We start from the raw sequence: 26,107 nt of genomic DNA on the forward strand, positions 1-26,107 counted from the left end.
TACCATATTTACAACATATGTAAACCATGGATGCCAGAGGATAACAAAATAATATAAAGAAATATTTTGTAAAATAAAAAGTTACCGTGTGATGGCAACAATGTCTAATGGGTATAGGGCCAGATATGATACTGATGGAGGATTTCCTGGAATGTAGTGTTAGTGACCCACATTTTGGAAGATTATTTAGTTTGGATTAGGTCAAAAAGTCTACACCAGTAATTCTGAAAATATTCTTTTTTCTTTTTGTTATTATTGCATAACTTATGCGCAGATATATATTTGATTGCCATTAATGTAAAGTTTTCCCAAGTTATTGTTGAGGGATTGACCCAATTCTTGGCTATAAAATATGTGAGAAGAGCGCAGGCTGTAACACAGATGTGACGATGGATACCCTTAAGAGATTTAGGAATTATATTTAAAATCATGGTTTGCCAAGAGAATGTGGTTTTTTCATAACCCATTTTTTTCTAACTGAGTTCTGAGAGAACACCAAAGTTTGTAAATATTCTTACAGTTCCAAAAGATGTGAAGTATATCTACATGTGGGAGGGAACAGAACAGACAGGTTAGGTTTTTATTGTATCTGAATTTCAGTAAGACTGCTAGGGTATAGTAGGAATTGTTGTTTATCATAAGCTGGGTGTAAATTAGGTTTTTGAAGGGGATTAGATTCAGGGTATTATTGATTGCTTCGCACTTAGTCTCCGTATAAATTTCTCCTTGTATACCGTCCTGATATTTGGAAAATAGTAGTGAATGATCATACTTAATGCTTGACACAAGTTTATAGGTATTCAAAATCATTTTGTTCCACAGGGAAAGTGATTTAATGATAGATTGTGATACTGTAATGTCTTGCTCCTTCACTCTATAGTTAGAGAATTTTTGTTTTATAAGTGAGCTAATTTGTCTTAAGATAGCATCATATTTGTTAGGAGCACCAAATAAAGCTTTGACCTCGGCAACATTTTTAGAGTTATAAAAGTGCCAGACTATGGCTTTCTTAACAATAGGGAAGTTTGTTAGATCGATCATTTTATTACTGATATTTAAGTTAGGGTTTAGGTGAATAGGTTGGAGAAAGGGAATAGTATTGTGCAGTTTTAAGGAGGTCATCAGAGTTTGAAAGATGCAAATTATGTTCTTTAGTGTAGGCAAGATCTTGAACTTGTAGTCACCATCAGGTGCTAAAAAAGGGACAGCATATGGATTGAGTTTTAATGAATATATATAGTTGTACCAGATTTTGATCCAGGTTGGGTACCAAGATTCAGCAGAGGGATCATAACAGGCTATTTGAATTAGATGGCTAGCATTAATGATGTGGTAATATAAATTAAAGTCCAGGAGACTTAAACCGCCTTTGTTCTTTGGGGTAATTAGATTCCTGTATGATATTCTGGTTGATTTAGGGAACCATAAAAACTTTGAGATTGTGGTTTCGATTTTTCTGAAAAAAAATTTTTGGAACGTTTAAGAAGATGGAGTTAAGATGAAAAAGGATTCTAGGCAAAATATTCATTTTAATGATAGCAGATTTTGATAGCAAAAAAAGATTGATATTTTTCCATCTAGTTAGATCATTATTTATCTGATCCCAGACTCTATATAGGTTTGCTTTTATTAGTTCTTGGTGAGGGTGTGTAAAATTTATTCCTAGGTATTTAAGTTTATATTTGAGAGGAATGTCAGACGGGGGAAGTAATATTCTAAGTGGTTTGCAGGGTTTAATGGAAAGATAGATGATTTTGCAGGGTTTAATTTATAATTAGCAGCCTCAGCAAAAAGATTAATAGAACTTAGAATTTTATGAAGATCGGTGTTGGGAAGCTCAAAATAAATGTTTAGGTCATCTGCAAATGCAGAATAATTTATATCAATGTTGAAGACTTTTGGGATATGGTGATAAGTCTTTTGTTTAACCCAGAGGAGGAAAGGTTCCAGATATAAATTGAAAAGATAAGGTGAGAGTGGGCAGCCCTGCCTAGTGTCATTGGTAATTTTAATGGGGTGTGATAAAGTTTTATTTATATACAGGAGGTAGAGGCATTGTTATAAAGCATCTTAATAGTGTTGATAATAAGATCAGGAAAGTTAAAGAATTTCATGGTTAGGTAAAGGAAGTTTAGATCAGCATTATCAAAGGCTTTGGTAGCATCTAGGGTGAGTGCATAACGCGAGTGGTTATCACTTTTTAGAAACAACATTAATGTGTTTAAGGTAAGAGTATTGTCACACAGCTGCCTCTGTTTCATAAATCCCAACTGTTCAGAAGAAATGACTGTAGCTATAACTTTCTGAATTCTGTTAGCAAAAATGGTAGATAAGATTTTGATGTCAACGTTAATAAGGGGGATGGGCCTATAGCAGAGAGGGTTGGACTTGTCAGAGTTTGGTTTTGGGATGAATATTGTTTTCGAATTGTTCATATACTTATCAGTAATCCCTTTTGAGATGATATAATTATATACATGGCAAGGAGAGTTGTAGAAAGGTGATGACTAAAAGTTTTATAAAATTCTCCTGTAAAACCATCAGGACCTGGCGCCTTATTTGGTTTAAGTTTTTTAATAGCTAGCATTATTTCATTCAGTGTTATGGGGCTGTTTAGAAGGGTGTTTTGCGTGAAGGATAATTTTGGAACAGATAGTTCATTTAGGAATTTTTTGTGCATTTCATTTGGGGTCTGTTTTTGGGGATTATAGATTTCAGTGAAGATATTTACAAAAGAGTTAACAATATCTTCATTACTCTATAAGTTTTTCCCTTTGCATTTTATTTCATTAATATAGTTTGGTCCCTCTTTGATGTTTATGAGTCCAGCTAGTGTTCTGGAGGGGGTTTGGGCCCATTCCGGATATCTGTGAAGGAGTTTGAGTTCTACCAAGATTGATTTTGTAACTGAAATGACTACATTTTTTTTTGTATCTCGTAATTTCTTTTCCATTTCAGGAGAAAAATCCTTTTGTAGTTGTGCATCAGTCATCTTTTGCTCATTGTTGAGGTTATAGATGTACAATTTCTCTTTTTTTTTATAATAAGATGATTTTTGTATGAGTATTCCTCAGATGACCGCTTTGGCCGTAGCCCATTGGATATCTAAGGGGATGGTGGATAAACAGGATTCTGCATCAAATTGTTTCAGATAATCATTAATCTCCTGCAGAACATCTTCTTTTTTAAGAATGTTACTGTTTAGTGACCAAGTGGGACTACTACCATTGCGATTCAGGTGGTGAGTGGGATTAATACAAAGAGAGACATTTGAGTGGTCGGATAGACATCTAGCCTCAAGGGCAAAGTTTGTAATTTTGTTTGAAAAGATATCAGAGACCAAAAAATAATCAATTCTGGACCAGACTTTGTGTGTAGCCGAATAAAACGTGAACTTATTTAGCTCTCTGTCATGGTCAAATATTAGAAAAGGGTCAACTAGGTTGAAGCTATTTATCAAATCCTGAATAAATGCAGTTACTTGCAAGGGCTCTTTCCTGTTTTTATTTGAACTATCAGTCAAGGGGTCCATGAATGCATTCCAATCACCACCAATAATGAAAAGATGATTAGGAAATTGAAGTAGTAGATTAAGTATTTCATAGAAGAATAAGTGCTGGTTTGTACAAGGGCTATATAGGTTTAAGAAAAGTAAAGGGGATTTTACCTGAGGGTATAAGCAGGAAAATAAACACCATCTACCATTCGGGTCAAATTTAGTATTTAGCACTTCATCAGGAAAGGATTTTTTTAATTATTATTACAGTGCCTTTTGATGCAAGACTATTCCCTGCTGATATCACAAGTTTAATCCAATTTCTTTTTTTAATATTATTCCATTGAACATTTGTCATTATGGGTCTCCTGTAAAAAGACGATGTTAGATTTATCCTGAAAAATCAGGTGCATAACTAGTTTCTTTTTTTTTTGGTTTCTTGAAGGCCATTTACATTCCAGGAATTCACACTAATCACCATAATTAGATTCAAAATGTAGATATATGCTAGGATAAACTAAGAATAAAGCCCTACTAGGGATGGTACAGTTAGTAAACACATTTGTTATATATGACAGAAAGTGTAATGTGGTAATAAATCGTATTCTGGCATCCATGCTCCTTACCATAACCCCCGTGCCTAACCACCTGTCTCCCTGAGTCATTTTTGAGAAAGTTCTAGATAGATACAAGTGATCTGTTTTTAAATATTTTCCCTTATGAAGAATAATACAAGAACAGAGCAGGGAGACATATAAACTAACATCAATAGTCCAAGCACCAACAAACATTAGACAACTACAGCACCATGCCACTCCCAAAAATGTTAAAGAATATTGAAAAACGTATGTACATAGAATGGACAGTTAAAGGCAAAGTGACGTTCGAGTCAGGAGTTAAAAGAGATAATAAAACAATACCACCATAAGAACATAATACACACAGCATTTTTTTAAATTTTTGACTTTGAAAATTTCCATGTAAATAGGCAAGTGAGGTTGGAGTAATATATACAATAAAAGTTACTAAGTAATTGAAACTAACACACTTTATAACCAGAGCTATTAACAACCATTACAGCAGATAGTAACACAGGTTCTATTTATAACTGGCATAGTAGTAAGTACCATGATATCCTAATAAATACATTTTTTACCTATCTAGATATCTAACTGGGTTTACTACATATGCATTACACACAGAATTACATAACAATAACATTAGAGAAGGAAAGACAAAAACAAGAGCATTGATTGACACCTAAGCAGTTAATTGGATTTTTACTAAATGCTGTTCACAATAAACTACATAACTCACATATCATCACTAACCAGCAAAAAACACAATTTAGCCAGCCTTTTTTGCAAGAAAGCAAGTTTTAGCAAGCCGGCTAATTAAACCAAGCATAAGCATACAGCATATCGAGCTCACTATCTCTGTAGATCCACCTTCATTAAGAGAGAGAACAAGACATCCATATCCTGCACTTCCAGTAAAGAATTGGAACATCATGATTCATGAATCATGATTGATTCATGGCGAAAGCAGTCAAAATGCTAATTTGTGTTACCATGCAACAATAGATACTAAACAGGCAATTGATTTTAGCTGTCTTTAAATAGATAAGCTCTAACTGAGCATACTGCTCTAAAGGGAGGTTAATGAAGGTGGTAATTATAACAGGAACAAATTACAGGTTAAATATATATGTAACTTTTGACAATTGCATAGGCTTTTTATTTTACTCATAGAGTCTAAGTTTATATCACTCAAATACACACCTAAATACTAAATAGAAAACTAAATGTGAACACATAAAATATTGTTTTTGAAAAACTGAAAGGCACAGAAAAGCATGTCTGAAGTATGGCATTGTAATTTTGCAACATGACCAGCAGATGGCAGCTACTATACAGTTTATGAAAGACTTCTGACAAACTGATTTATTTAATTTATTTAACATTTGTTGACCGGGAATGTCCGGCTAGGTTCCACAGAGCCTGTTTTCAGCGGAGGCCCGGGGAGAAATGCTCCAGATGCATGTCTTTGGAATGTGGGAGGAAACCGGAGTACCCGGAAGAAACCCACGCAAACACAGGGAGAACATGCAAACTCCACACAGAAGGCACCCCAGCCGAGAATCGAACCAGAGAACCTCTTGCTGTGAGGCGACAACGTTAACCGCTGCACCACTGTGCCGCCCGCGTGATGTACTTGTATTGCTAGAAAAAATCTATATTGTAATACATTCATTACTTAAACAAAAGATTAGACTGCTAAATTACCCTGACCAGAGTCCTTTATAGTTACCCCCATCCTGAAGTGTCCAGCTAGTGTTGTTTTAGATCCATTTCTTCTTCCCTAGGCTCTAATTCATGATATTAGCATTCCCAGAAATGCACTGCTTCTTCTTCTTCTGTTGTGATCTTTGGCCTCGTGACATCATCGGCCAGTGTTCCTATTGCATTCTGGGTAATGGAATGTTGAAATGGCCCTGGGAGCTTAGGGAACCCTCGTGGAGCTCTAAATAAGGCCTCAACAGGCCACAGGAAACCTTGTGTACTGATACAAATGGGCCAACACATTACTGAAGAGCTAGAAAGGAAAATAAAAACAAAAAAAATGCCAGGACATTTAGATGATGGTAAAAATAAGCTGGGAAGATGACAGTGTAAGTTAGAATCAGTTAACAGTGTTAGAAAGCCAGCAGAGATAGGTTTTTGTAGGTGTATTCATCTTGGTTATATTATTTGTTAGTCTTAACAGTAATTCATAGCTTTTAAGCATACACTGTATTATCTTGATTATATTATTTTACTGGCTTTAACAGTATAGCTAGTTAAGCCGGTAGTTCCTTGAAAGCTTGCATAAATACTTTTTTTGCTTCATCTGCAGAGTGTATTAGGAACTTCTGATCCCCATAGCTGAAGGAGAGGATGGCTGGGTATTTCATCTGGAAGCGTAATTTTTTTTTGATTAACAAAGCACAAAAAGGAGCTAGAGCTTGTCTTTGAGCCTTAATAGACTGGGGTAAATGCTGTGCTATTGTAATCCTGTGACCTCTCCATGAAATGTTACTTTTCTTTTTTGCAGCCATGAGGAGTGTGGCAACATGTGCAGCATTTAGTAGCCTTGCATAAATCTGCCTAGGAACACCCTCGTCTTGTGATCTTCATAATACTCTATGAGCTCTTTCAATAATGATTTCTTTAGCTAAGATTTTATTTTCAGTAATGTGTTCAAAAATCTCAGTTAGTATGACTGGTAGTTGGACTTGGTCAAACTTTTCACGAATGCCACGTATTAGAATGTTGTTTCTCCTACAGCGTGCTTCTAAGTCTATTATTTTTTGGTGTAAGTCACTAATAATTTTGTCATTTGTATTTACCTTTGTTTGTAAATCTTGTATTTGCTTTGAATTCTCCTCAGTTTTCTTGTCAATAAGATTAATTCTGGATATAATTTGGTCTAGATTAGAACCAAATGAATTTAATTTGTCTGAGAAAATTTTGAAATCTTCATGCAAGGGCTGTAATGTTGTTTTAAGGTCATCTGTTGAAAGAACAGTCTCACCTTTAGATTTAACAGCTCTTTTATTTGAATCCTGTGTTGATTTATTTATTCTCTGCCTCTTAGCTGTTACATCCTTTTCAGGTGATATTAGAGAAGAGAGTTTGGTTTTAGAAGTTATAGCATCCATGGATTCTTGTTGGTTAGCCATCACTGGGTGGATTAAAGTGTAGGTTTAGACCACAAGGGAGTGACTTAAAGAATTCTCCTTTAACTTTTCTTGTTTAGAACTCATTGCTCAGTCCTTCAGAGAAAAGGATGCCACCATGCGGCTGCGGCCTTCAGCCAGTCACTAGAGGTAAGCCCTTGCAGAAAAAGTGATAACATTTTACTTTGTAGAGCAAAATGTTGCTATAGGTCTTTTCCATGAAGTATAGTTTAGAAGAAATACTCCTTTCCTGTTCAATTCGGTACCAGATGCAGGGTTTTTTTGAGCGGACAGATTTGGTTGATACAGGAGTAGCAGAAAGTGTGTGTTCAGTGCTTGGCAGCCATCTTGAACTTCATCCTAAATGTTGTTCTTATAAACTTAAGAATAATAGGACTTGTGTTAGCATGCATTTTCTAAAGTATATGAAGTCTGAAACTCAATGACTTCAATCCTTAGTGATTTGCCAGATAATCACATATTTTTTGAGGAGCAGGCCAAAAATATGACCCAGAAATCTGGAGACTGATCTTATGACTGTCTCTCTTCTTGAACCTCAACCATCAAACCATTTGCCAGACAAAAGTCTAGAATGGTCTCTTCTTCTTCAGTGTTGTTGCCCTACCCATGCAGACCTCAAATCCTGTTATGTCTGTTCTGCTATGTACATTGTGTTGTCCTATTTACTCTATTAGGTCCTTCAACTGATGCCTGAATGTATTCTTTTCCTCACTTTTACAACCCTGCTGTGAGTGCCGTGTCCTTACAGTGTAGTCTGATTGCCAGAAATCTGTCATTAAATTTCATGACATCCCTCACTGTCTTCTGAAGTCTCACCCTCACCAGAATTCCCTAGCTATTTCCTCCTGTGTGACAGACTCTCAATCCCATGCTAAGTGGCTTTTCTGTACTACACTTTCATCTTGGATACTGGATACATCCAGCTTCCTCCTTATCATGCCGTCCACTTCCAAGATGCAACCTGCCAGTTAGTTCATGTTTGGCAGTTTGATTGGTTTTACATCCAGTTTTGCTTTTATCTTGGATAACCCAGGATAGGCAAATGGACATCTCTGTCTAGTAGCTTATTGACCCAGGGCTACAGGGCTTTATAACAGGTAGACACTGGAAGAATAAGGGCACATACACACTTACCACTGTTAGGCTGGATCCCTGGAGTACGTCAGCTTATTTCCAACCCACTTATAATTGGCAAAGATGCCAATTTGGTGACATTAGTCAACATGACCTAGAGCTGTCTTGTAGCTAGCCTTGCCACAGTCAGCAATTAATGATCTATGTTCCCTTATCTGGAAGGTATACACACCACAATAGATGCTCAAAGCAGTTGGTCAATACAACTCCTCCCTCTATAGGGCAGTATATAGATTTTATGCTGTTACTCACAAATCCATGCTTGAGTGAGTTTTAGTTGGAAACACTCAGTATGTTTTTTGAGAGGTGGGAGAAACCCCACAGTGACCTAGGGAAAACATGAAAAATCCATAAATCTATTGGCCAGAGGTCAGGATCCAACCTTGTATCTTGTGCATGGGAGGTAAAAAGGGCTTAAACATTATGGCAACTGGTCTCCTAAAAGTCATTATATATTGACAGATATTTGAGTTTTAGACATCATATCAATCAGAAAATGCATGCTAATACAAAACCTGTTATCCTGGCCCCCGTTTAAATAACTCACATCAATACATAAAGACATTTGACAACCTTTATTAATAATATTACATAAACATAAACTTTATTCACATGGGAACAAATAACAGTAAAACAATAACTTCACAAGTCTCAAACAATCTCAGGGCAGTGTACCTACTCACCCTGGCTGATTCATACATCAGGGCAGTGTACCCACTCACCTAACAAACTCTAAATGGGTGTACCTGCTCACCCTTTCAAACTAACCGTTACCCAATGAAGTTCCCTTATAGTCATGCAGCATCCCGCAACTCACTTGATCCCCAGTTCAAATCCATGACCACCTTCACCTTAAAGACGAACAGAAGAGGACAATCCTCTCCCTGTTCTCCACCCACCAGCCTGCACCCAGGCTGTTCCCCCTCCTACTCCATAGCCTTCATAATACCTTCTAAAAACAACTTCACATGAATCTTAAACAAATCCAAACCAACATCATTCAAATGCACCCCATCTGATCGGTACCAAACTACCTCACCATCCAAAAAATCCCTATGTGCAATGGTATACATACCCAAAACCCTTAATTACCTAGCCAAGCTCTGATTAATAAACCTCCTAACCTGCTCAATACCTTGATGACTAAAAGCATTCCTCCAACTCAAACGTGGAACTAACTCTGGCCAAGTTATAAACATACCCAGGTACAACATCTGCAACTTCAACAAGTCCTGTAAAATGTGACACCATTTCCTCTATTCCCAAATATATATCAGCTAATCTAAGTCTCTCTCTAACCTACCTCATGTCCCTTAACCTCTCAAACCACTTATCCAAGGCCTAGCCCCAGGTACCTGACTTAACCAAACCAAAACACCTTCCCCTTTTCTTCTAACATATCCCCCCACTCATAACTAAAGCGAGTCCAGGACAAATTGGTTTGTCCCAAACCTCATTTATTCAATCAATTTTTAAGTATATGAGCAACATTAAAAATCTGTCCCTGATTTTGTGCCTTTATCACCGTTTATTTTTGGCTTTGTCTAGAATTATTGTGACAAAACATTGAAAAGTGTGCTTCATTCCTTCCTTTCTCCTCTGTTCCCATACTTTAGCCAATTCTTAATAAGCACAAGGGTGAAATGGATGGAAACATGGAAAAGCCTTCACTGTTCTGCCATGTTTAGGTAAGTCTGTCATTACTTGTTACTCTGTCTCTGATTGCCAATAATGTAACACTTTGATAAGAACCTAATACCCCCTCACTCCCAATACAAACTAATAATCATAACATGCATGCCTTACTTTTACATATTTCAAGTCATCTGTGTATTTATAAATCTTGCAACAGTAAGCAGGGCAACGACCACAGTATGTGGACTCCATTTTTTGAAATCAAGAAATGTATCTAATATGCAAAACTCAACTGATTCACAGATCCTAAGCCAAAGTAAAGAAGCCTTTATGAGGCTATTAAAATAAGCTGAAAACAATGCTGTTTGTTGAAATGCATGCTCCTTTATAAAAACACCCAGAGGCCCAGCCTACAAATCAGAGTCAGCTAAATTGTGATTCACTGTGTTAAGCATTACAGCATACAGGAATTGTGTGAATGTCCCAGAAGAACATGTAGTTCCTGTTTTGTTCAAGTTAACTAAAATTGAATTTGCTCAAAATAAAGAAGTGGTTATGTATTTTTTTTTTTTTTTCATATCATTTAGGCTTCTGATCTAACCAGAATTTGATTTTTATTAATTGCATGAATAATGAGAGAACCTCCAAAATTTGAGGATCTTTACTCAGTTGTCCCAAAAACCAAATGCAGTTGAATTGAATACAACCAACTCATAATATAGCCATTTTATGACTGCTGTTGTGTGCTGCTGCATTTAAAAGGTTAATTGGTAAAAGAAAAAAAAAACATCCATAACAAAGTCACCTGTTGTGTTACAGCAGCGGCTAGATTTCCTCCTGCACTGTCTCCTGAAATTCCTGTCCTTTCTGGGTCAACAGAGTATTCAGCAAGAATATGGTCCTGAAGGAAATATTTTACTACTGTATAGACGTCATCAAACTGAGTAGGAAAATGAAACTCTGGTGCCAATCTGTAACTGAGGCAGAGAGAGACAGAGAGAGAAAAACAATTAAATATCTAGAAAAACAGCACATATTAAAGTATGCTGCGTTATCTGGTATTTTTAGACAAAAAATTTACACATTTTTCTAGATGGAGAAAATACTTTATTGCATTACATTATTACAATTCAAAAATCTCCATTCCATTTATATGCATTCACATTTGTATACTTATTTAATCTGCTAGTCAGTTAATTTATTAGGCTAAAATATAACTAGGCACAAGGCCTCATGTTGCTACATGGTAATCATTTTGCAGAATTCTGGACCCTACTTTGTTTTATTCAGATCCTTAGCCACCAACAGGGCATTTACATACATGATGTGTTCTACACTATCTATCTTCACCACTCTTGAAATGCTCAATCACATTTTCATCATGATGAATGCATAAGTGTTTGTATACCATCAGAGCAGCAGATGTCAATGTCAAAAATATATAACATTAAGCAAAAATATATATATGAAATTAAGTGATATAAACATACTTTCATTAAAAATAAATCTTAACTTGTAGTTCTGAAACAATATACGGATGATTTCTTCATGATTGGCATAAAGGCATTAAGTGTGGATTATGGAAAACTGAATTCAGTATGTAAAGATAAACAAAACTGAATTAGCAATGGGAGTGGATCAAAGCTGACACATGACTTGTTGACCCCAGAAACAAACCCATAATATCAGCAAACCATAAGATCAAAAAAGAAAATTTTGACCAAAAGTAAGAAGATTAATTCCTAGAAGGTTAGAGCCTTTGTCACCGAAATAAAGAAACAACTCAGGAGCTAAATAAAATCCACCAAAGCCAAGCTTGAGACTAAAATAGCTACTCAAGCCAAAGACAATCACAAGGTATTTTTACTTATGTTTGTAATCTCAAAAGCACAACGCAGCAATGCACTGAGCTGATTGTGAAATGATGTTACCTACACTGAGACAGAAGATACAGCAAATCTACTGGCTGATAAATTCAGCTCTAAGTTTACCCCTCTCTCCCCTCCAACTGTCCCTCAGGATATACCTGAACCTGGCTCATCTGCACTATCACTCAAGACCTAGAGGTGCTATTAAAAGACGAAAATACTACATCGCTAGGTCCTCACAATATCCCTGGGTGTATCTTAAATAGCATGAAGCACAATTTAGCCACACCCTAACAACACTATTCAGTCTCAGCCTCCATGATTTTGTACCAAATGAATAGAAAGCAGTTACAGTCATTCCCCTGCATAAGGCGGGACCTTCCACAGACCTAGGCAATTACATACCCATATGTCTGAACAGTCATATGCAAAGCCATGGAAAAGATTTTTCATGGAATTAATCAATCAGGTCATAGAGAACATCCAATCCATGGATCCATCTCAGTTTGGATTTGTCAAGGGCAGGTCATCCTTAGTCAAACTGGTGGATGTTTTTGAGAAGGTAATCAAGGCACTAGATGAAGGGAAAATAGCACACACTGTATACCTTGACCTAGCCAAAGCTTTTGACACAAAACTGGAAATAAATCCCTATGTCACCCACTGGATTGTCTATTGGCTCACAGGATTATGATAATCAAAACAGGGGAAGATGCCTCCACAAAGATACTCCCAGGTTTCTGTACTGGAACCTATCCTGTTTGGCATCTGATTTCAGAAGTAAAAGCCAATACTAAAGGGTTCTGGATGACTAAGTTTGCAGATGACTGCAAACAAAGAGCAGTCATTGAATCTCCAAATGACTTAACCATCCTCCAGGAAGGTTTGCCTGAAGTAAATAACTGGTGTCAAAATCATGGTCTGAAACTAAATGCCAAAGAATGCATCATTGTATTCTTTATGAAGTCATCTACCCCAGGGAACTACCACATTGGCAATACACCCCCAAGAGCTGACCCAGTTGTTCTTGGTTTGGGAACGTATGTGAACAGTGACCAAATTTTTTACCAACATGTGTCTACTGGTGAGAAAGTCATTCTGTATTGCACAACTTATAAAAAAAGGGTTTGTGTTTAGATCTAGGAATATCATTGCCCCCTTTATACCACTCTCATTATGTTGGTCATTGAATATAATACCCCCTTTGGCATGCATCTGTTCAGACACATGCAACAACTGGAATGTCCACAGAGATATCTTACAAAAAGGATACAAGACCCAAACAACATGTCCTACCTGGACTGTCTCAATGCTTGTCTCTATAATTGATATGCAACAGACACCTATGAGGTGACCTGTGTCTGGCAAACAAGGCATCCTGCAACCCATTACCAATGGTTTTACTGGACATCAGAAAGTCAAATGGTATCAGAAATACTCGGTGCAGGGACTAAGCATCTTCTGCAACATCAACAGAATGCTTTACAGGGACAGCTATATTTCACAGAGGATACCACTGCTGGTATTCTTCCCATAAACATAAGACAATGTTCATCCCTGTCCTTTTTCAAGCACAACTTAGAGTTATGGATAGGAAACAGAAAATTTACCCCAGGACTGCCCCCTGTAGTACTACTAGAAAAAAGTAGCTCCCAAATGCTTTATCCCATGCACAGGTCCCCTCAAATCATCTTTGGTATGATCCTTGTTATTTTTATTAGGGGTAACATATAATTATTGACCATGGGATGGGTAAGGCCAATCTATAACCATATCAGATAGATTTTTTGAAGCACAAAAAGAGAAGTTGGCTGGGCTTAAAATTGCCACAAGGGCAGCTAACCTAGTACTTACCTATGAATATATAAATCTATCAACCTCTGTTTTAGTGCTTTAATAGTTTCCTCAAAAGGAAATGGTATCAGAGAAAAGGCCAGTATTACATTTGATTTGAACCCTCGCTATATACATTCCCCATTTGGGGCATTGTACCTCCTCACCTCCTGATAGGGAATGCACTCAAAGTAAACTATTTTTCAGGCATAGAAATATGACTACAATTTTCTACCAGCCTAGAAATTTCAGACTGATTTTAAGAGAACTGATCTTTTAGAATTATTTATTACCTTTGGTTCAGGAAATATTGCTTCATGCAGAAATACTTTTCAGCAAATAACTAAGAACATTACAATGGTGTTGAGAAACAAAGTAAGTAGTGATGTAACACTGTATAAGATTTACTGATGAAATTTGCTATAACCATCTGCCAAACTCATAGAATACTTTGCTTATCTGCATGCTTTTTCAAGTGAGGAAAAAAGATTTTGATATATTGATTAATTTTATAGGCAATAACCCTGTCATCAGTAATACAAAAAATGTGCACAAATCAGGTAGTAAGCAAACTAAAACTACATGTAATGCTAAAAGAAAGAGTGCAGGCAAACAAACATGGAAACTCAAAGGTTGGTGGGGTTGGCTTATTACTGCTTCAAGTCCCATTTCAATGTCAGGATCTCCAATAAAATTGTTCCATTTCCCATCCATGCTGGTGTGAATGTGATTATCTTTAATAAGAAGGAAAGCCATCTGCATAGTGTGTGAAGAGCTTGCCCACCCCCCAACATATTTACCAAGATTCACGTTTTTCCTACTTTCTTTTCTGCTAGAACTGTCCCACTGATGAAATATAACTTTATATCATTTTGCAAATTATAAATAAGCATAAAAGTGAATTACTGCATTAGCTACCGAAACAAATGATTAAAAAACAAAGTTGCACTAAATTCAATTAACTAAACTGAAAAAAGGGGGTATTTATATCTACATATAACAATGGCCTAAGCTATTAAAACATAAAAAGAGTAAGAGGGGTAATAGAAAAAGTTACTTAAATTATTGAAGAAATATATGCCTAAGTTTATTATAATCCATAAAATTCAGCTTGAAAATTAGAGTATGGAAAAATAAATAACTCTACCATTTCACAAGTAACCATTCCACTCATAATATGACCTCACAGATCATTTTCATAATATTTAAAGGATCTGAATATATATCAGGGTGACAGATGCTACTTCAGGTAAGATAGATTCAAGCTAAAGAGTCATAACATATTTTCTAATGACCATTCTTACATCTGGACTTGAGTAACACTAGAATTTCTAACTTAAGCCAAATTACTTTTGATTTTTTAGATGTGGCAAATTTATTTAAAGGTGTACATACCCAAAGGTAGCTAGTTCACTGCAGCTCATTACCTGGCCTAAACACCTATCTTAGGTTTTCATTGAGTGACAAGTATTATCGTCTTATAAGGCTGACACAAAGTGACTTATTTTTGATTTAGGATGGTACATCAGTAAAATCCTTCTGAATTCGTTTTTTATTAGATCTCATATTAACAGATGATATCCTGGTAATTAAGTAATTTTTATATAGCATGTGGGTTGACCGATTTAAAACACTGGTTTAAAAAAAATATGAACAGCAAAGGTGTAAGAACTAAATTTATAGATCCACTTAATCTGACTAATGAAAAGTTTGGAAAGCAGGTTAAAAAGTTTGATTCCTGGCATGTTCCTAGTAAGGTGATCATAGGACCATATGATAACAGTAACACTATGAGGAAATCCTTCACTGAACAAAGTGCAACAACAACAAAATGTACTCCACCAAGGTAAAAGCTTTTGTGGGGGTAATAATTATATATCATGTTTCTTAGTCTGCTGTCTGTATGGATAGCATCTGTCTACACTTAAATCAGTCATAGTAATTCTTCCCCTTGGTCTAGTAAGTGTGATCAAATGTAAAACAAAACTAAAATGTCCTAAACTACATTGACTGGCTGTAGTTGCATGAATACAATAGCTTATGTACATGAAATATTTATACACATATTCTTGCAGATGAACTTTCTTCATGTAGTAGCAGCCATCACAACTAAAAATAATCACTCTGCATCCCACCGTATACCCTACTTTTATATTATAAATTTAATGTACTTGTGGCTCAAAGAAGGAATGATCTTTAAAATATGCCTCACTCTTTCTACTAGACAGTGTTGTTCTGAACTCCCTCATAAACCAAGACATATCAAGCACACAGGCCTCACTGTAATATGAAACAGAAAAATAAAGATCACTGAAGCCTGAGTAATTGTGAAATAAGCAGCATTGTACATTACTGACCAGCAGAAAAACTGCCATGCAGAAATGAAAATTTATGAAAATGGCTTAAGTAGGAAGTAGAGCTACAGTTTCAGGATTCCCAAAAACCAAAACACTAAAAGATAATATAAAAATACAAGCAATCCATAGGCACTGATGTGATAGATGAGTGCTTCTGTTCCTTTTAATGAATGAAGAATGAAGTTCCATTGACATTATTAAAAGGAACAAAAGAGCTCATCTATCACGTTGGTGTCTGTGGTGTGCTTCTTTCAGTAGAAATTTAATGTGTTTTTATCATTTCAGAATTCAAGGACTAATATCATCTACGTATCCTATCAGAAAGTTCTTAAAGTCCATACCAGATCAATAAGTAGTTTATTGCTTTTAACAAAAACTTTAGAATCAATGTCTTATAGATCTATGAGATTTTGATAAATAAATGCAAGAACTGCCAGTTCATTGGCTGCTATCAAGGACAAGGGTAGGCTTGAGAAAAAAAATAGTATATAAATTTGTGTAGCAACTTTAACAGGACTGCATAGCTGTTTAAAATCAATGACCAAATAAGTGGGAGATGAAAGTGTCAAATTGTGATATAGTGATAGACAAGGTTATGGAAAAAACAAACAGTCCTCATTAATGCTATACACATTTATATATAGTTCTGGGAAAACAATGGACAATTTTATGTGTGATTAGAAATATAGACATGGTGTTATGTTATTCACAATTCTAGAAGGGGTTGGAAACTTAATATTCAAATATATAAATCTGTGAATCACTGGAATGTCCAGGGTAGATATGCTTTTTGGATTTTCTGACAACTTATTCACTGTTTTCTTCAAAACCACTTGCATTATGACTACAGGCAAAGAAAACTCATTGATTCCTCAAAATGAATTTGCCATCTTGCAGGACAGTTTGTCCCCCATAAATAGCTGGTACCAATATCACGGACTGAAACTAAATGCCAAAAAATGCATTATTGTATCCTTTGGAAGCTATCCACCCAGGGGAGTCTGCAGGATTTTTTGCAGGGGGGTGAAAACCTAGAGCCCCCCCCAAGCAGCCCCCTACACATACACAGCCATTCCAGTGTCTGATTACTTGGCTATTTCTCCTCAGTTGCTATAAACACAGTTCAAAACTGTTAGTGTACATACTGTGTTATGCTTTACTTCCACAATGATCACAGATATTTGGATTTCATTTACAACTTTTATTTCAAAATTTATAGCACAAACACTGATAGACATTTGCTAAACCTAAACAAAGCAATACTCTTACAATGAAAACAGACTAAACGTTAAAACTTCTCTACGTTTAAAACTCACATTCACTGAAACAGCACTGAAACCCACATCCAAAGAAAATGCATCTGGCCAGTGGCAGGTTAAGTTTACCTTTGGGCTGTTTTCAAATCATAGGCCCATTGCACACATTTTTAGAACCATGCAAAAGTTCTTTGATTCACCTTCTTGGCTGTATTAATTATAATATATAAAAAAAACTATAACCCTTGTATAATGCAGCACCACTTGTTAGAGTGTGTTTTAAATTTATAGTTTTAAACATTTTTTTCCAGTAAGCAATGAAACAAAACAATGAAACAAACTGCCCAATTCAGAACATTTCAACCATAAAATGCCACTCAAGTTTCTATCATTACAATCCACCAGTATCAGTCAATATGCACAATCCCTGCAGAAGTAAAAGTCATCTGAATAACTCCACATCAAAGAAAAACGAAACTAATGAAGAGGTTGTTGCTAGAAAACAACTTTATATTTCAGTGTTTCGTCTACAAATTCAGTGCCTGCTGCCCTTAAAGAATGTTTATATTTATTTATTTATTGACATTTGTTGACTGGGAAAGTCCACTGGGCCATTGACCCATTTTCAGTGGAGGACCGGGAAGAAAAGCTCCACAGTAATACATTCAAAACTATAGAACATTAAGACATTTAAAAATTTAAAAAAAAACATTTGCACATTATATACCATTGTGGTAGTACATTCAAAATGGAACATTTAAAATGAACATATTTATAATTCCATAATCAGAAAAAAATTCTCAGTAGGTTTAGAACCATGAAAGAGAGTAAAGTCAGGCAGTAAAGGGCAGAAGTATATAATGAGGTAAATTGTGAGTGTCACATAGAAAAGTTTAGCATGACGTAGGGAGGCTGATTGTTGTGCAAGGACATGATATTTTTTTTTGGCAATGTAGCTTGAGTTATGATTTAAAGAGTTTTGAAGATTTCATTAGTTATATGGGAGGGTAATATGTTCCAAAGTTTGGATATATTATAGGAGTAAAGACTTTGTCCAGCTCTTTTGTTTGGTTTTGTAATCTTTATTAGCTGCTTCTGAGATGATCTAAGTGACCGAGTAGGAGTGTAAGTTTGCAGGACTGAGTGGAATGCTGGGAAGAGGTGGGGCTTGAAAATTAGTTTATGAGATAGTGTTAGTTGGGTATAAGAAAGATGGCTAGAGAATTCAAGCCAGTTGAGTTCTGCAATTGCTTCACAGTGGTGTGTGCAGGTGGGTTTTCCTGAGGCAAATTTGACTATTTTATAATAGCAAGATTGCAGCTTATTACTAAGGGATGAAAGTAGATTGGTGAAGATAGCACTTCCATATAGAAGGGAAGGGAGGAGAAGGGTACTTGTTAGTTTAGCTTTGGTTTGCTTATTGAGGTCTAATTTGTGCCTATACAGTTTGCCTAATTTAAAGTGTACCTTTTTTATTGTGTTATGAATATGTGGCTCAAAGGTAAGTTTGTCATCTATTGTTATACCTAGTAGTTTAGCAGCTTTAGCTATTTCTATTTCAGTTCCATCTTTAGAAAAAATCTTAAAGTTTGTGCTTGGTGCTTTTGAAGTGAATAAGAGTAGTTTTGCTTTGTTGGTGTTCAGCAACAGTTGAGAATTAGTTAGCCAGGTTTCTATTGAAGTAAAAGCTTTTTGGGTTATTTTTTAGAAGGTCAGAAAAATTGTTGGTGGAAGATATAATTGTCAAATCATCAGTCTATTGGATCAAGTTCCTAGTTAAGAAACTTGTGTAGGTCATTGATAATGATATTGAAGAGTACTGGCCCTAGAATGGAACCTTGAAGGACTCCTATGCTGTTTTTTTTTTTTTGATAGGTAGATTGTGCATTTTGCCATTTTATTGATTGTTCTCTATTATTGAGGTAGGAGGTTAACTATATGACAGAATTAGGGGAATATCCTAGTTTTCATATTTGGTGTAGTAATCTGCTATGTGATAATGTGTCGAAAGCCTTTGACAGATCTAGTAGGATTACTGGTGTATAGAAGCCAGTGTCAAGGGCTTTATTGACAGTATCAGTGAAAGAGAGCAGGGCTGTAATTGTGCTGTGCCCTGGACGGAAGCCATGTTGTGTGGGAGAGAGAAGCTCATTGTCTAGGAGATGTTTAAGTAATTGAGTGTGAACAGATTTTTCTAATAGTTTTGATAGTGGTGAAAGTATTGAGATAGGGTGGTAGTTTGACAGGTTATGGGAAGTTCCACCTTTATGTAGTGGGGTGATGATAGATTTTTTCCATAAATTTGGGACAAATTATTCAGAGAGAGACCGATTTATTAGAATACTGACTGGGTATGCAATTTCACTTGATGCTAGCTTTAAATAGTCGGGGGTGGAGTTTGTCAGCAAAGACAGAGCAGGGTTTCGGTATATTTAGGAGTTTGAATATTTCTGAGGGTGGAATTGGTTGGATGGAGAATGACGGTGATGTTAGATTATTAATGCAGGGGTCTAGAGAAGGAGAATGGTTATTATTATGTGAGGAATTAGATGTATGTTGTGTGGTTGGGCTTAAGTTTGTTGTAGGGTCTTTGATTAGGTTTTGAATAGAAGTAATGAAATGGGTGTTAAAGTCATGAGAGATTTGCTGTAGGCTTTTATCAGGTGCGGGGGAAGGATATTATAAAGTGCCAGGATTAAGCCATGTGGAGATTGATTTCCAAAACATTTTGGGATTGTTGTTTGCGGTCGATAGCTGCAAGGTAAAGTAGTTTTTCTTATCGTGTATGACTAGTTTTTTGGAATTATTTTGGAGTTGCTTATACGTAAGTTCGGTTTGTTTAGTTTTATATTTTTGCCATTGTTTCCATGCTTTATCTCTATGGAGGAGGCTTTGTTTTGGTGATTTAGTTAGCCAAGGGGCATGGCTGGCCTTGGTACGTTTGGTACGTGTAGGGGCGAAGCTGTTTAGTGTGTCCAGAAAATGTTTGTTGAAATAATTAACAGCTTCATCTAGGGGGAGAGTTTTTAGTGGGAGCCAATTTTGGGTTTTTAGAATGCTTACAGATTTGTCTGTGTCAAAGTGGGTGAGATTTCTGGATGTTTTGTAGGCGTGTGTTTTTGATATTTCAGGGTGGGTCCTATGGGTGAATGCTGGGAGGTAATCACTTAGTATGTTAGGTAAGGTGCTGAGTTGGAATAATTTTGTGGATGGGATACTACTATCCAGTCTAGGGTAGATTCTGATCTAGTGGATAGGCCATGGGTAGGAGTTGTAATAAGCTGTGAAGCTGTGTAGGTTTATGCCGTTGACTGGAGAGTTGACTGCTAAGTTTAGCCAATTAATGTTTATATCTCCTAGAATAATGGTTTCCTGTGAGATGTTCTGGTTTGCCTAAGATAAAACGTCCTCTAGGAAGGGGATATTTTGCCCTGGTGGGATGTAGATTACTGCTATAATTATTAGTCTGATGTGAAGGGAAGTTAGTAAGATTTCTAGATTGCAAAAAGTGGGGAGTTGTTTGGGATAGCTTGTTATGTTAAGGCTGTTATCGTAGATTAGTGCTGTGCCACCACCTTTTTTATGGAGTCTATCAGCATGAATAATGTTGTACACTGGAGGAAGAATTTCAGTATCAGCAATATGAGGTTTTAGCCAAGTTTCTGTTACTGCTACAATATTTAGGGTGTGAGTAGATGGCCATGCATGGAACTCAGAAATGTTGTTACATATGCTACATGTGTTTATTATTACTAGTTGAAACTGTAAGCATTTTGAGTTAGTTGAAGATTTAGGGCCAGGGTTGGGGTGGATGTCACCACATTGTGTGAGAAAGAGGCGAAGATGAATAATAGCATCGGTGTCATTTTTATGTGAAAGTGTTTTGAGAAGATAAAAATTGCTTATTTTGAGTTTGGAATGGGTATGGGAAAGTTTTGTTTTATATAGGTTACAAGTGTTGTGTAGGAATAAGGAGGATGAGATGTTTGAATAACTATTTCTGCTAAGAGGCGATGGAAGGGTTTGTGTATTGGAAGTTTGAGTTAATGAGAGCAAGGTGTAATATGTAGTGGTAGTGCGGGTTAATAGAGTTAGAGATGTAAAGAGACTAGGAATGAGAATAATGTATGTTGTGTGACTATGTGTGGCTGTGTGGGAGGGCATTTCTTATGGAGAGTAGGTGTCAAGTAAATATGATTTTTAATTAGCGGTGGAGTCAGAGTGTAAGCTGACTGGTTTGCAGTTGATGAGGTAGTTTGGGGAGGGGTTTATGGATGTATAAATTTAATAAAAGAGGGGGTGGGTGGGAATGGGAGTATGGTAGAGGAGAGGAGTGAGCCCGAAGGGTGAATGGAATGGGCAGGCTCAGATCTAGTCATTCCAAGACGAGAAAAAAACAATGTCCACAAATATTACAGGTATGAGAAAGCTTAAAAGAGCTAAAGACCTTTTCTTTATTCTGTTAGAACTAAAATATAAACAGGCAACAAAGATAGGATGTAGTAAGAGCAAGCGTTTGTGTACTTTTTGATGTTTTTAGCCAGCAAATCTAAACCTAGCAATGCAGTGTGTGTTAGCAAGCGTTTCTGAGGAGAAATATAGAGTGTATGTAACTATTGGGTAAGGGAAAAAGATGCACGAGGGCTATAAGAGAGAAAAAATCTATGCAAGAAATAGAGTAAGAGAACTACTTAACTAACAGATAACAAGGGCTACAGGCTATTGAGAAATTATTCATAGGTATGGGGGCAGCTAGGCTAATTGAGGTAATTAGTGTAATGCAAAAAGATTAAGGAGAAATGCAGGTTTCTATGTGGCGTGCTTCCAATTTGATTAAATAACATAATTTAACAGTGAAAGTTTAAGAGCTGGACATACAATATGCTCAGACGTTTGGCATCTGTAAAACTTTTAAGAGTGTCTGAGTCACTGCATTCTCCTATTGAGGAGGTGCACTTTTGATTATCAGGACACTGGCTGAGGGTATTCCAGGAGGCAGTATATACTAAAAAGGAAGGAACACAGATAATCAAAAAAGTAACAATGCTTTGATAGAGGTTAGTTCTGATAATAATGAGCATAGAGCAGTAACTAGTATGATGTTTAATATGTTTGAAAAAAGCAATGCCGTGTTCATACATGAAACACTACTTAGTTACCTTTAAACAGTTATTGTACAGTAAAACCAAAAGATAGTACTACAGCCAGTATGGTATATACCTTAATATAAACAGCTCTTTAGGATAAGCCTCATAACTGTTAAGCAATGTATATAAATTAAATTTTACGGATATCAATAACAGTGTGGAAATAATGGCTCAGGCGCAACAAGAGCACTTGGTAAGCTATCTAAGGCAGCTGCTGTGTATGTTTTTCTTCACCAGATAGCATTACAGGGTTATATAAACCTCTGCATGGAACTATCTCTAACAAGACAAATAATGCTAACACATGTTGGGGTGCTTAGTTAGAAGGACTTCTTCTTCATTAATTATCACACTGACAGGATGTCTACTATGTTAGTTCAATTACAGTGTGTAGCATTTGGTCATACAACAGTAGTAAGGAACACTAACAGCTGGTTAAAGCTGCTTCGTTACCAGGACACCAACTTCATTATCATAAAAAGAAGATCTTTACTTCGCTTGCATAAGTTATACTGTATAGCATTCGATCATTCACACAACAGTATAAATCTATGAACACAAACAAAGCACAGTAGAACTGCTTCTAATATAAATACAGGATATATATATATAATATAAAAACAGGATTTCTTCTTTTGTAAACAAACGTCTAATATAAATGTAATATGTCACTTCTCTTGTTTGATCATCATTTTAAATCGAGTTGCTGGCTACTGAGACTTGTCTGCATACATCAACTGGACATAAGCTGATTTAAGTATATTTTTTGCATTTATTTAAGATTTGAGTGAGTAAATATTGTGTGTTTTTGATTCAGTAAATATTGTGTGTGTCTCTGAATCTCTGCAGTAGTTGTTAGACTGCTTTGAAATTCCTTTGATAAGTGTTAATTAGCTTGGGGGTTTCTGCTAGCATTAAAATCTGTGTTGGTTACATTTCTAGTAATCATTTTAAATCGAGTTGCTGGCTACTGAGACTTGTCTGCATACATCAACTGGATATAAGCTGATTTAAGTATATTTTCTGCACTTATTTAAGATTTGAGTGAGTAAATATTGTGTGTCTTGGATTCAGTAAATATTGTGTGTGTCTCTGAATCTCTGCAGTAGTTCCCCACCCACCCCTGCCTGTTTCTTGTGTTAATCTTGGGTGGCTTTGGAATTGCCCACCCCTGCTGTAAATCTCTTTTTGCACACTCCTCCTGGACCCATCTCATTCGCTCACTCAACTGAGTACAGTGAGATCATACTTTGATTTTGGATACTCTTACTAGTCCCATCTCCTCTGCAGTGTACAGAGAGAGCACTTGGGAAGGGCATTCCCCTATAGTATCTTAATCTGCACTGTTTCCTCCATCTCAAAAAAAAAAAAAAAAAATTTGCACTTCATCTGCCTTACTGTATTTGTGTTTCTTCCTACTTTATTACCTTATTTTGCTTTTGCCTCTTTTAACATTTTAAAGTGGAACCTGTGTGTTGAGAGACAGCCTTACAAGACTATCTGCAAATATATAGAGCTGAGTATATTTTTCTGTATTATTCTGTATTATAGAGCAACATTGTTGCTTAGATATCTGTTGTCTTACTGTTCTGCAAATATACAGAGATCAGTATATTTTTTTTGGTTTTATAATTTGCACTCTGATTCCTCACATCTCTGTTGAAACTGGTTCTGTTGAAACTGGTGCCCCCCCCCCTTCTTGTTCTTGGTTGTAGTTTAAATTTGGTGGCTTTTGCAGTGCCCGCCCCACTCTAGATTTGATCTAGGACACTCCCCCAGTCCCATCTCTTTACCGCATTCCACCTAATAAACCCTTTCTGCACTTGCTTTTAGTCCTTTTTAATTTAATTACATTTTTTCAAACTGTGTGTGGACTAATATTGCTACATACTCAAGTGTGCCTGCTTGCACTGCATGTGAATTGTTTTTACTACTGTTTTTGCTACTTTTCTGAAAAAAAAAATCTGCTTTTACTGTATTTGTGTTTCTTCCTACTTTATTTTTCTTTAGGGTAATCTTAAAAGTACTAAATTGTATTTATTACTGCTTGGTGTATCTCATTCTAAGCCTTTTAGTTTAAGCACTTGGGCTTCAGACCAGTTGTTTTACATTAAGAAGGTTTGTGGTCTGCACTGTGGTGGCAGAACAGGTAGCTTACATCCTTCTAAGTTGGGAACTGCTGATTGAGGGCTCAGTGTCTGTTATTCTAAAAGTGTATTAATTCTGGTTTAAGCACTTGGGCTTCAGGCCAATTATTTTACATTAAAAGGGTTCGTGGTCTGCACTCTAGTGGGAGGAGAGGCTGGACTCTGCCCTTCTGAGCTGGGAATTTCTGGTTAAAGGCTTATAGTACATGCATATTTGAACTGCTTCTTACTGAAATTGGTACACCTTGTTTGCTGTAGCATAGACTAGATCCAGGCCTGCTGAATCTAGCTTTGTTTGTATAACTTGAGCACTAATCCAGGCATTCTTTAAAGTATTCAATTGTATTTATTACTGCTTCGTAGTAACTTGATAAAAGTGTAGCTATCATTCTAAGTCTTTTGGATTAAGCACTTGGGCTTCAGACCAGTTGCTTTACAGTAGGAAGGTTTGTTGCCTGCACTGTGGTGGCAGGACAGGTAGCTTACATCCTTCTAAGTTGGGAACTGCTGATTGAGGGCTCAGTGTCTGTTATTCTAAAAGTGTATTAGTTCTGGTTTAAGCACTTGGGCTTCAGGCCAGTTATTTTACATTAAGAAGGTTCATGGTCTGCACTCTAGTGGGAGGAGAGGCTGGACTCTGCCCTTCTGAGCTGGGAATTTCTGGTTAAAGGCTTATAGTGCCTGCATATTTGAACTGTTTCTTACTGAAATTGGTACACCTTGTTTGCTGTAGCATAGACTAGATCCAGGCCTGCTGAATCTAGCTTTGTTTGTATGCTTGTTGTTTACTTGTTATTTCCCTGAAATGCTAATTCCACCTAAAACGTGGCTTTTCAGTGCTTCTGTGGATCCCTAGTGATATCTGCATTGCTTGCTGTACTTATTTCCTTGTTTCACTTGAAAGAAAGTTACTGTTTGCCATTTTTGCATTTAAGTTACCTGTAACACATTGCATTTAAGTTACTGGCACTTGCTCACTAAAGCAATTTTATAAGTCAGCACTAAAAAATTAAAAGCACTACACCCTCACAAACTCCCTTGATTACCTTGTTCCCCATTAGCCCTTTTTTTTCAATTATAAAGGAATTCCCAATACTACTCTAGCATGTCCAAAGGTCAGTTGTCAATCTCCTCTCCAGTCCAGCTGGTGAATCTGGGAATCTTGAGGCAATGTTACAACTGCCTCATGTACACAGACAACCCTCTTCTCCTCTCAACAAATTCCAACACATGTGAGAGATGCAATCATATAGCCATACTGGAGGCTAAGCTCTCTCAACTCAGTACTGGCGAAACCAGTCAGGAGGAGAAGGAAACCACAATCACTACAATTCCAGTCTCACATAGACCTATCACGACAGCAAACCAAACACATAAACACACAAAAACATACTCGGAGGCTCTAAATAAAAATCTGCCTAAGCAGCAGAGACCTCCAAAACAGACACTCAAGCAACCGCTACCCCAAAACAAAACACATGCAACACATAGCGCA

At 36.5% G+C, this 26,107-nt stretch overlaps 1 protein-coding gene across 3 annotated transcripts in view; it reads right to left on the minus strand.

The window, feature by feature from the left end:
• Window positions 1-26,107, minus strand: part of LOC122801057 (arylacetamide deacetylase-like) — a 523,400-nt gene that overhangs the window by 89,905 nt on the left and 407,388 nt on the right. For all 3 annotated transcript variants that reach the window (XM_044070541.1, XM_044070540.1, XM_044070542.1), the window contains exon 5: window positions 10,810-10,981. In XM_044070541.1, the coding sequence (XP_043926476.1) occupies window positions 10,810-10,981 (172 nt within the window). The remainder of the gene's footprint in view (window positions 1-10,809; window positions 10,982-26,107) is intronic.

This window comes from Protopterus annectens, chromosome 4.part1 (assembly GCF_019279795.1).
Source record: "Protopterus annectens isolate FY-2018-M chromosome 4.part1, PAN1.0, whole genome shotgun sequence".
NCBI classification, from domain to species: Eukaryota; Metazoa; Chordata; order Ceratodontiformes; family Protopteridae; genus Protopterus; species Protopterus annectens.